At 39.4% G+C, this 13099-nt stretch overlaps 1 protein-coding gene across 2 annotated transcripts in view; it reads right to left on the minus strand.

The window, feature by feature from the left end:
* The window catches only part of LOC110451490 (dihydropyrimidine dehydrogenase [NADP(+)]-like), a 115334-nt gene that overhangs the window by 13851 nt on the left and 88384 nt on the right, over window positions 1-13099 (minus strand). For both annotated transcript variants that reach the window (XM_021499533.1, XM_021499534.1), the window contains exons 16-19: window positions 10690-10773; window positions 10012-10132; window positions 849-1111; window positions 438-617 (exon numbers count right to left, since the gene is read on the minus strand). In XM_021499533.1, coding sequence (XP_021355208.1) covers window positions 438-617; window positions 849-1111; window positions 10012-10132; window positions 10690-10773 — 648 coding nt within the window. The remainder of the gene's footprint in view (window positions 1-437; window positions 618-848; window positions 1112-10011; window positions 10133-10689; window positions 10774-13099) is intronic.

Here is a 13099-nt window from a genome sequence, read left to right on the forward strand (position 1 = left end):
TAACTAAACCCCCTAGGGGGCCACACCCTTATTTCATAAATCCATTGAGCCCCTGGTCCCAAGGATGTTTCATATCAAATTTAGTTCAAATCCAATCAGTCGTTCAGATAAAGGCTTTTAAAGGGAAAAGTTGACGCCTGACGCCGCGGTACGGCATAAGCTCACTTGCCCTTCAGGCAGGTGAGCTAAAAACCATAAACATTAATTGGTGACATCAGAGCGATCTATAAACATGTCAGGTGACCTTGGGTGAATATTATTATAATACTCATAAATATTTCCCCTTTGAAATAACCCTGAATGAATATAAATTGCCCTCTAAATTTTCAATGAATGAATTAAATGTTGTTTTGGTGATCCATTTTCAGTACCCCCATCTTTATATAGCCTACATGTACTATCAGAGAAAACAAAACAATCCCAGCAGTAATTCATACCTGACCAACAAGGTCTGCTAGTTTGACAACAGGTTTGCCCTTCTGGTGCTGCTGTGTAGGGGGGCTCTGTCCGTCCCAGTTGGACAGGTCCTCGAGGCTGTTGAGGTAGAGCAGCGCCTTCAGTCCCAGAACATAGTCCTCGATCAGGGTAAAGTCCTGATTCTGTACTGCACTACACACCTAAACATAACACACATAACAAAAGAGTCTATAAAAGGAACATATTCATTTTATTAACTGATACAATTTTATATCAATTTTACTTACCTTATAATGCTTATTTTGAGGAAATGTCATATCTTCACTTCACATTGATTTCTTGTACATAATACTTTTGCTGTAACAATGGTTGATGTCCATAAAATCAGGAGTAGACTTGTAAATTAATAAAGGCAGACACTTTTTACAAACCTGTAATACTGATGCTCCAGCCTGTAGAAACTGAAGACCAGCCTCAGCAGAATCAATACCTCCTGTGGCCAGAATGGGGAACCCTGGGATAGCATTAGCAATGGCTGACACCGCTCGGAGGGCGATTGGTCGAATGGCATTACCAGAAACTCCACCATATGTGGTGCGTTTAGACTTGCCAATACTTGGCCAAGCAGCTCCATCGACTTTCAGTCCCATCAGGCCAGAAACAGTGTTAGTTGCTGTGACCCCATCAGCTTTACCTACATGGTGCATAATGAGATTTGTTATGAGATCAATGCCTTAGAGTTGTAATGTATGTTCTTAAAAGACGCACGTAAAGTCAATAAGCACTACAATTTTTAATATGTCATCTTGGACACCTTATCATTAATCATTTCAATGTCCATTGACCATTTTCCCCCAAAAAATGAATATTGTCAAACTTACAATGCACTGAAGGATCATTTATGATGCAACCAAAACTACAGATCATATACTACAGTACAACAAGAGGCCCAATGGGCCTGAATAGCTCACCTGGTATTAATTTCACACTTGTAATCTTAAAAGTGGACTTATATACAGCTACATGCAAATTATCTGTGTTTGATCCATTTTAATCTATTAAATTATTTAAACATATGACGCCTGTGACCTTGGATGTTTATGGCCTTCCGTCCCAGCATACTTGGCTAAATATCATTACCCTGGACCTTTTGAATATTCAGAACAAGTCATTTAAAGATTTAAACATATTTAATCAATGTGACCTTAAATACGAGTAAAGGTCATTCATGTGAACAAACTTTGTTTCCCTTCATCCCAGCATGTTACTGGCAAAATATCATCATCCAAACCTTTTGGTTATTGAAAAGAAGTTGTTTAAAGGTTTTAAACATATTTGACCCCTGTGACCTTGAAAATAGATGAAGGTAATTCATTTGAACAAACTTGGTAGCACTTCCTCCCAGCATGTTACTGGCCAAATATCATTAGCCTATGCATCTTGGATATTCAGGAGAAGTTGTTTAAAGGTTTTAAACATATTTGACCCCTGTGGCCTTGAAAATAGATTAAGTCATTTGTTTGATCAAACTTGGTAGCCCTTTATCCCAGCATGTTACTAGCCAAATATTATCACCCAAGGCCTTTTGGTTATTGAGGAGAAGTTTTTAAAAGATGTTTAACATATTTGACCCCTGTGACATTGAAAATAGATGAAGGTCATTTGTTTGATCAAACTTGGTAGCCCTTCATCCCAGCATGTTACTGGAAAAATATCCACATCCTATGCCTCTTGGGTATTCACAAGAGGAGTCGTTTAAAGATTTTGAATATATTTAACCCCTGTGACTTTGAAAAAGGGTCAAGGTCATTCATTTAAACAAACTTGGTAGCCCTTCCTCCATGCATACTACAGGCCAAATCTCAGTATTTTGGGCATTTTGGTTATTGAGAAGAAGTTGTTTGAAGATGTTAACACATTTGACCCCTGTGACCTTGAAAGTGGGTCAAGGTCATTCATGTTAACAAACTTTGCAGCCCCTCATCCCAGCAAATTACTGAGTAAATATCATTATCCAAGGCCTCTTGGTTATTCAGAAGAAGTTGTTAAAAGGTTTTAAACATATTTGACCCCTGTGACCTTGAATATAAGTAAATGTCATTTGTTTAAACAAACTTGGTAGCCCTTTATCCCAGCATGTTACTGGCCAAATAGCATAATCCTAGGTTTCTTGGTTATTGAGAAGAAGTTGTTTAAAGGTTTTAAACATATTTGACCCCTGTGACCTTGAATATAGGTCAAGGTCATTCATTTTAACAAAAATTAGTAGCCCTTTATCCTAGCATATTACTGGCCAAATATCATTATCCTAGGCCTCTTAGTTATTCAACTGGCCTACGGGCCAGGTGAGCTAAAAAATCAGAATAAATGAATTTCCATGTATACTGTATATTACATACACATTTGACACTTTAAGTTCAGTAATGAACCAATTATATTGATTATGGAATTTGTTATAATCGATAATTGGAATCAAACAGGACAAATCGATTGATGTTTGATTATTATATATCCATCATCAGTCCATCACTGGCTTCAACTTGTCCAGGATTTTGTATTAATAATAACAGTGGCCTGACCTCAACTCTACAACCCTGAAACTCAAACTTGTTCGAGATATCATGGTCCTTTGTAATTGTGTGAAGTTTAATCAAAATCCCTCAAGGAATGAAGCCACTAGAGCGCTGACAATGGATTTTCTAAAGAAGAGATCCCAGAGGGATCTTGGCGTCCACCATTGTACCATCTTCATTAGTTCTTTGTCAGTTCGATCGTTTCTCCTCTTTTCTCTAATCTGTTTCATCGAGTTATGTAAATAATAAATGCACCTTGAGGTAACTTTTGACCCGAACTTAATACTGCTGTGAAAAAAGACAACTTTCAAAGTGAGTTTGTCCTTTCACATATTTACTAGTACAGTACTTAATGTGAAAGAAATAGAATCGATCATTGCAATATGAGAAAGATCTGTTTAGTTCTTCCTTTAGCCATTTTGTTTTTATGATCAGTCTCAAAATTTTAACATGCACAACGAGGGATCAAGGGGAACCTACATATCAAATTATAGAAAGATCCCTCAGGTTATTCCTGAGGAAATACTACTGACAAACCTTCAAAGTCAAAAATCAAAGATGGCTGTCGGTCGGCCATTTTGTTTATCTGATCAGTTTCAAAAGTAAACATGAACAATAAAGTAAAGTGGGGAGCCTTCATATAGAATTTGAGAAAGAACCCTCCAGTACTTCCTGAGAAATAGCACTAACAAACTTTAACTGTCAAAATCAAAGATTTGTTCATCTGATCAGTCTCATATGCCTCTATTCCCCCTATTGGGCCCCACCCTCTGCCCCTAGGAGGGCCACAGCCACCGTTTATACAAATTTGAGCCCCCTTGGCCTAAGGGTGCTCCAGACCAAATTTAGTCAAAACAAACTGGGCCGTTCAGGAGTAGTAGCTAGTGTTTTAAAGGAAAAGTTGACGGACGAACGGACGACGCGCTAGGTGAGCAAAAAACAAGAGGCCCAAGAGGGCCGGTATCGCTCACCTGAATATGTAAGCAGTCGTAGCAAAATATTCTCATTAAATATTATGTTGCACTAAAAATATTTCCCGCGCAAACTTTGTTGGCTCCATCTGTTGAAACTACCAGCAAAATATTATTACAAGATTCTATGCTTTTTGATTCTTTAGAAGTTGCTTGACATATTTTCCCCTGTGACCTTGTGAGTAGGTCAATGTCTTTTTCCTTCTCAAATTGGTAAGCTCTATTCCAAAAGCTACCAGCCAAATCTTATGAATCCATTCCTTTTAGTTCTTAAGAACAAATCCATTAGAATGTTGTTGACCTCTGTGACCTTGAAAGTAGGTCAAGGTCATTTTCATTCGCAAACTTTGTTGGGCTCTTTCCGTGGAAATAACCAGCCGAATATGAAGGTTCTATAACTTCCAGTTCTTCAGAAGAAGTCATTTGAAGTGTTTGACATATCTGCCTCATGTGACCTTAAAAGTAGGTCAAGGTCATTTTCATTCTCAAACTTTGTTGGGCTCTTTCCTAAGAAGCTTCAAGCAAAATATAGAGATTCTATACCTTTCAGTTGTTCAGAAGAAGTCGTTTGAAGTGTCTGACACATTTGACCCCTGTGATCTTGAAAGAAGGTCAAGGTCATTTTCTTCCTCAAATTTTGTCGGGCTCTATCCCAGGAAGCCATCAATCAAATATAAAGATTCTATACCTTTCAGTTCTTCAGAAGAAGTCATTTGAAGCTTTTGACACATTTGACCCCTGTGACCTTGAAAGTAGAACAAGGTAATTTTCTTTCTCAAACTTTGTTGGGCTCCATCCCAGGAACCAATCAGCCAAATATGAAGATTCTATACCTTTCAGTTTTTCAGAAGAAGTCAATTGAAGCTTTTGACACATTTGACCCCTGTGAACTTGAAAGTAGGTCAAGGTAATTTTCATTCTCAAACTTTGTTGGGCTCCATCCCAGGAAGCCATCAGCCAAATATGAAGATTCTATACCTTTTAGTTCTTCAGAAGAAGTCGTTTGAAGTGTTTGACACATTTGACCCCTGTGACCTTGAAAGTAGGTCAAAGTCATTTTCATTCTCCAACTTTGTTAAGCCCCATCCTAGGAAGCCATCAGCCAAATATGAAGATTCTATACCTTTTAGTTCTTCAGAAGAAGTCAATTGAAGTTTTTGACATATTTGACCTCTGTGACCTTTAAAGTAGGTCAAGGTCATTTTCGTTCTCAAACTTTGTAGGGCCCCTACCAACAAAGCTTTCAGCCAAATATCATGACTCTAGGCCTGTCCGTTCTTCAGAAGAAGTTGTTTAAAGGAAAAGTTGACGGACGAGGACGGACGGACGGACGACGGACGCCCCACCACGACATAAGCTCACTTGCCCTTCATATTTGCAGGCAGGTGAGCTAAAAATCAATGAACAGGACCCGTAAAACAGGTCCTTGATTGTTAAGAGAGGAAAACTTCTAATAGTTTCATCTTCAAAATGCTCTGTTTCAGATTCTCTTTTTCTTAGATAACCTTTGAAGCATTTCAGACAAATACTAACTTCTTCATTTGAGCAATCTATGCCACTTTTAGTCAGTATATCCAAAAGCCATTAATATTATGGATCTTTTTTACATTCATGTACCTTTACATTTACGAGATTTTGCAAAGATATGGAAAATGGCAACCTTCACCAATACATTTACTCTTCATTATGAAATGAATATTAACAAATGAGTATGAAATATCCCCTAAAAGCAAATGTATGAGATCAAATTCTAAAAAGTGACAGGGATATTACATTTGATCTTACAATTGATTGGTAACGAAAACTATATCAATCACGCCAAGTAATGAAGCAATTTGGAATTTGGATTTTTTTGTGACCTAACATGCACTGAAAGGTTTTATTGTAGGCTTGCAACGAATTTCATTTCCAATTACCTGTAATCATGTGCATTACTTTTTGGTGGACGCCAGGGAGGTGTCTTATGCCCTCACCTTTTTAGGTACACAGGATTCTTTGTTGTGCGAAATGAAAACTTTCCACCAATTGTTTTGGACTGAATTTTTGCTTACATATTTGAAACTAGATGTAACTCGAAGGGGGGCCTTCGTGAATACCGGGCCCCCGCTTTGATTGATCAGGAATATGTGGGAGTGATGGGCATGTGGATTGGAAGAATCAAGTGAAGAATTTATATGCTGCAAGTATTTTCACTAAAGGTAGTTTGATGCATGATAACGTATTATATACATGTACATGTATTTAGCTTATGAATAGGATTAAGATGAGGGTGTTTCTGGGAATTGCATGCGATTCATGAAGCAATTGATGCTGAGAAATAAATTCAACACAAGAGGCCCAAAGGGCCTGAATCGCTCACCTGGTATTAATCTCACAAATAATCTTAAAAAAGTGAACTAAAATACAGCTACAGGCAAAATATCAGTGTTTGACTCATAAGAACCTATTAAAAGATTTAAACATATGACGCCTGTGACCTTGAATGTCGAACAAGGACATATTTAGGTTGAACAGAGTTTATAGTCGTCCAACCAAGCATGTTCCTGGCAAGATATCATTACCCTGGACCTTTTGGTTATACAGAAGAAGTCATTTAAAGATTTAAACATATATTGACCACTGTGACCTTGAATATGGGCTTAGGTCATTCATTTGGAACAAAAAAACTGGTAGTCCTTAATCCCAGCATGTTAATGGCCAAATATCATCACCCTTAGCCTTTTGCTTATTGAGAAGAAGTCGTTTAAGGTTTTAAACATATTTGATCACAGTGACCTTTAATATATGTCAAGGTTATTCGTTTGAACAAACTTGGTAGTCCTTCAACCTAGCATGCTACTGGCCAAATATCATCATCCTAGGCCTTTTGGTTATTGAGAAAAAATTGTTTAAAAGTTTTTAACATATTTGAACCCTGTGACCTTAAAAATAGATGAAGGTCATTTGTTTGAACAAACTTGGTAGCACTTCATCCCAGCATGTAACTGGCCAAATATCATCATCACAGACATTTTGGTTATTGAGAAGAAGTTGTTGAAGGTTTTTAACATATTTGAACCCTGTGACCTTAAACATAGATGAAGGTCATTCGTTTAAACAAACTTGGTAGCCCTTCATCCTAGCATGTTACTGGCCAAATATCATTATCCTTTCCCTCTTGGGTATTCAGGAGAAGTTGTTTAAAGGTTTTAAACATATTTGACCCCTGTGACCTTGAAAATGGGAGAAGGTCATTTGTTTGAACAAACTTGGTAGCCCTTCATCCCAGCATGTTACTGGCCAAATATCATCACCTTAGGCCTCTTGGTTCTTCAGAAGGAGTTGTTCAAAGATTTTAACATATTTGACCCCTGTGACCTTGAAAATGGATGAAGGTCATTCATTTGAACAAACTTGGTAGCCCTTGATTCCAGCATGCTACTGGCCAAATATCATCTTCCTAGTCCTTTTGGTTACTGAGAAGAAGTTGTTTAAAGTAAAAAGTTGACAACGGACAGACGAACGACGCACCATGGCATAAGCTCACTTGCCCTTCGGGCAGGTGAGCTAATAATTTGTGTGAAGTAATGTATTACGTTATTACATGAATGTGTCAGTGTTGTAGTAGAGGATGACTTTAAGTCAACAAGAGGCCCAATGGGCGTGCATCGCTCACCTGGTATTAATCTCACACTTGTAAACTTAAAAGTGGACTAAAATACAGATACAGGCAGAATATCAGTGTTTGATTCATAAGAACCAATAAAAAAAATTAAACATATGACACCTGTGATCTTGAATGTCGAACAAGGACATTAGGTTGAAGGCGGGTCAAGGTCATTCATCTGAACAAACTTAGTAGCCCTTCATCCCACTACTCTGGGCATTTTGGTTATTGAGAAGAAATCGTTTGAAGATTTTAAGATATTTCACCCCTGTGACCTTGACAGTGGGTCAAGGTCATTCATTTAAACAACTTGGTAGCTCTTCATCCCAGAATGCTACAGGCCTAATATCAGTACCCTGGGCCTTTTGGTTATTCAGAGGAAGTCGTTTGAAGATTTTATGACATTTGACCCCTGGTTCCTTGAAAGTGGGTCAAAGTCATTCATTTGAACAAACTTGGTAGCCATTCATCCCAGCATGCTACAGGCCTAATATCAGTAACCTGGGCCTTTTGGTTATTCAGAGGAAGTTATTTGAAGATTTTATGACATTTGACCCCTGGTTCCTTGAAAGTGGGTCAAGGTCATTCATTTGAACAAATGTGGTAGCCATTCATCCCAGCATGCTACAGGCACAATTTCAGTACCCTGTGCCTTTTGGTTATTGCGAAGAAGTTGTTTGCCTTCGGGCCAGGTGAGCTAATAAATCCACATTAAAGTCACCACTGATTATTGTATGGGAGATATGCTCCGGAAACCTTTCTGACGACATTATGTAGGTCAGAGGCCATGGTAGATGTCACAGTGACCTACATATGGTACGCAACACAATGTCTTCCATGCATGTACCCACAAACTAAGATTCATAACCGTAGGTGAAATGGTACAGGAGACATATGCTCCAGAAACCTTTCTGATGACATTATGTAGGTCAGAGGTCACAGAAGAGGTCAAAGTGACCTACATATGGTATGTGACACATCGCCTTTCATGCATGTACCCACAAACCAAGATTCATAACCTTAAGCGAAATAGTACGGGAGATATGCTCCAGAAACCTTTCTGACGTCATTATGTAGGTCAGAGGTCACGGTAGAGGTCACAGTGACCTACATACGGTAAGTGACACATCGCCTTTCATGCATATACCCACAAACTAAGATTCATAACTGTAGGTGAAATAGTACGGGAGATACATGTATGCTCCGGAAACCTTTCTGACGACATTTTGTATGTCAGAGTTCATGGTAGAGGTCACAGTGACCTACGTATGGTACATGACACATCGCCTTTCATGCATGTACCCACAAACTAAGATTCATAACTGTAGGTGAAATAGTACGGGAGATATGCTCCGGAAACCTTTCTGACGACATTTTGTATGTCAGAGTTCATGGTAGAGGTCACAGTGACCTACGTATGGTACATGACACACCGCCTTTCATGCATGTACCCACAAACTAAGATTCATAACTGTAGGTGAAATAGTATGGGAGATATGCTCTGGAAACCTTTCTGACGACATTTTGTAGGTCAGCGGTAACGGTACAGGTCACAGTGACCTACATATGGTATGTGACACAATGCCTTCCATGCATGTACCCACAAACCAAGATTCATAACCTTAGGTGAAATAGTACGGGAGATATGCTCCAGAAACCTTGCTGTCAACATTTTGTAGGTCAGAGGTCACAATAGAGGTCAGTGACCTACATATGGTACACAACATACTGCCTTCCATGCATGTACCCACAAACCAAGATTCCTAACCGTAGGTGAACTTGTAGGGGAGATATGCTCTGGAAACCTTTCGGACGGACGAAGCAAACACTATATACCCTCGACTTTGTCGAAGCGGGGGTATAATAACACCACTTCTTCATACTATGAACATTTTTGGCATACAAGAATAATAAGAATGAAAAATCCTATATTTTACATCAAAATTTTCACAAAATGTTCGATTAAACTCGCATTCTGGATGATAAACATATTATTAAAGCACTAAATGAAAGAAAATGTTCTTTCCCAAGTATTACAATGCAAAAAATAAGGGTTTTTTCGGAAAAATACTTTCAGGCTGATATTCCATTTTCGACCCCCATGCTGTAATTAGGTTAGTTGATCCTCTAAATAATTAGTAGAGTGATTCAAAGTAGTAACATCAGATGTATAAAGGATTGAAAAGAGTTCAAACAGCAGCAAGATTCAGAAATCTTGTAGCTTTTCTCAAACAAAAGTTATGAGGGGGCAGGCTCCTATATAACTTTAACATAGCTGAAAATAGTCCCTTTGTAAATGCCTGAAATATTTTAAAAGCTTATGATACTCAGGAAACTGTATGATGATGTGACTAGACTTGAGTGCATTGTTTAAGTGTACAGCTTGACCATGATGCAGAATTACCTTCATATGCAGCCTTAGCTATGAGAACAATATTCGTCACATTTGGTGTCAGCTTGGCAAAAAAAGGGATCTTAATGGCATCTCGTACCCAGCGACAGATGTTTCTAACCATCTCAGGATCCTGTCAGTCATCAAACAAAGACAGTTTTAGTCTATATTCATCAGTTATTAGTAATATTATTGTGGAGTAACAGCTCCATTTACATTTTTCAATTTTTACCAGTAACTACTGAGTATTGAACATAATGACCTCTCTCTCCAAAATGTACATGACAACCTTTCTCCACAATGTGAATGCAACTTCCTAACCCCCTCCCCCACTTGTATGCATTGACCTTTATCTTCCCACATGTATAAAATGACCTGTCTCCACCAATCTGGAAGTAGGGAACCACTCTCCAGACATATGTACTTAACAACTTCTCTTTTCCTACCTACATGTATGAACCAATCTCTCTTCCCCACATGTATGAACCAATCTCTCTTCCCCACATGTATGAACCAATCTCTCTTCCCCACATGTATGAACCAATCTCTCTTCCCCACTCCAAGCCTTAATCTATCAATCTGTACATTGTGATATCTTTCCCACCTGTACTTAGTGATTTCTAACAAAAACAGAATTATATCTTCCACAGATATCCAACAACCTTTTTCTCTTTGTACCCAGTGACTTACCTGTCCACAAGCCAGTCCCATGCCTTTCTCCCCCATACCATGGGGACATGACAGGTTCAGCTCAAGGGCATCAGCACCAGATTCCTGTCAAAGATATAAAATTACTCAGCCAGTTTTTCAACAGAGTGAATCTCAACATATCTACTTCTATCTTTCAATCACTTAAAACTTACTGAAAATAAGTGCGGTTTATGAACTAAGACAAGTCTACACTGACTATATGCACATTACAAGACGTCTTAGCAAGCGTCGGTAGATCTGATTGGTTAGTGTTAGTCATGTGACTGGTCATCTGGTAGAAGATGTTATCAGATCAGGGATTGGTCAGTTTCATCACGTGACTGGTCACTTTCTGCAGTCATCAGCATCTGGAGAGTTTTATTTGGCGCCTGGAATTTCATGTTTTTCATGCTACGACTTTCATCGTTTTCAACGTTTTTATTCTGTTGGGAAGTTCTTATACTTGACTCTTGTGTGCTTGACAGTTCGTTATTTGCTTATTTACTCATGGTTATGCAGTAATTTCCCTGGTGAAGGATTAATTTCCTGACGAAGTTTAGAACAATGGCGAATAGAGGCCGCCGATCGGCTAGTGCTAGTAGTTCCTATGATATGGTAAACCCCAATAACTGGACAGTTGGCACATTAAGGCAGAAGTTACAGGACATGGGTATTTGGACACCGCATTCAATGTCAAAAACTTTGCTAAAAAGCATGTACATCGAAAACGCGAAACGAACAGAGGGCAGGCATACGTCAGCAGCATCAACAGCCAGTGAGCCCGCGGACTTGAGTCCATCTAGCAGCGTCAGGCGGACCAGATCTCGCAATCGCGTGGTGACGGATCAAATTGATCAACTAGATAGCCTTCAAAATTCCATGGATGTCGTGAGCCCAAGCAGAGAATTGGAAAGTAATAACGACAGACCTTGGGCGGAAGTACCTGTTTCCGCATCAGTCAGGGTTGCACACGCACCTGCACAATCCAATATGGCGGCCCCCATGGCTAACACCATGGCACAGCTACAAACGACCGTCAACCTTCTTCTTCAACGAGACATGGAGAGGAACTCAGTGGGTAACGGCATGCAACAAATCCAAACAAACTGGAGACAGTTATGGCGAGTTTAGCGGGGAGAGATGAGGAAACAGCGACTCTGACGAACACCACCATACGTCCGGAGAACATCACAGGTTCGTACCCACACATTTAAAGTGACGGCGTTGCCCCAGATTGTTTGCCATCGTTATAGACATGGTGTCAGGCAGTCTGAGGAAGCAGATCTTAGAAGGGAAAGATGTTAATTTAGCGGCTTTGCTCATTCCCGAATATGAGATGGCTAAAGATACGGTAGTGCACACTACGGGGGTTCAGTTCAATATCAAAGCCCCAGCAGATCCCAGGCTGCACAAGAACCTCAGTATAAGTGAAGTCATTACATCTTTCGGCAAATACAAACGTATCATGTGTACCAGGTTCCCAAACAGGAGAGATGAACTTGACAGATAGCAAGACAATATTATAGAAATTCATAACTTGTACAGAGCAAAGTTTTATGAGTATCATAAACTTTTTTCTGCTAGGAGTGCCTACGCTCTACACCAACTCAGCACTAAAGACAACTGGTCCCTGAAGGACAACAACCTATTAACAATGATAATGGCTGGTGCTAAGGTTCATGCATGCTCTTGTGGAGCCAGTTCACACACTCCGGATTTCTGCCCTTTGCTACTCGGTGCTCATCATAATAAGTATCCCCACACAGCCAGCACACAGATGTACGACTGCGCTCACCACCAGTCTAAGCCATATTCCAGGGCTCCTCAACACATGTTGGCTAACAATAGAGGGACCGATGATAGAAACCAACAACCTGCACCATACAAGACAGGAGATGATCGACATGGAAGGTCCAGAGTCGTAGTGGAAGGTGTAGAACTGTGTAATAATTACAACAATGGCAGATGTTTCAGATCTTCTTGTGTGTTTGACCATGTTTGCAAAAACTGTAAAAATGGTGCTCACCCTGCTGTGTTATGTCCAAACAAGAGGCCCATGGGCCTAAACGGTCACCTGAGTCTACAGTATTTATTTTTGTTGTTGAAATATGTACCAATTTGAGTAAAAAATAGTATAATGTTAACTTAACTTTGTCAGGACCATGAGCTGATCATTCCTAGACCAATTTTAAGTGAGATCGGCCTATTAGAACTTAGTAGCAAAATAGCGGCCATGGCAGCCAAATTGTATTTCTGATTGACCCGAAAAATAACAACACTTTGTCAGGACCATGATTCGATCATTCCTACAAAGTTTCAGTTCAATCGGCCAAGTAGATCTTTACTTTAAGTTTGAAATAGTTTTCCAAAATGGCAGCCGTGGTGGCCATATTGGATTTCTGATCGACCC

The sequence above is a fragment of the Mizuhopecten yessoensis genome, unplaced genomic scaffold (assembly GCF_002113885.1).
Source record: "Mizuhopecten yessoensis strain PY_sf001 unplaced genomic scaffold, ASM211388v2 scaffold6087, whole genome shotgun sequence".
NCBI lineage: Eukaryota > Metazoa > Mollusca > Bivalvia > Pectinida > Pectinidae > Mizuhopecten > Mizuhopecten yessoensis.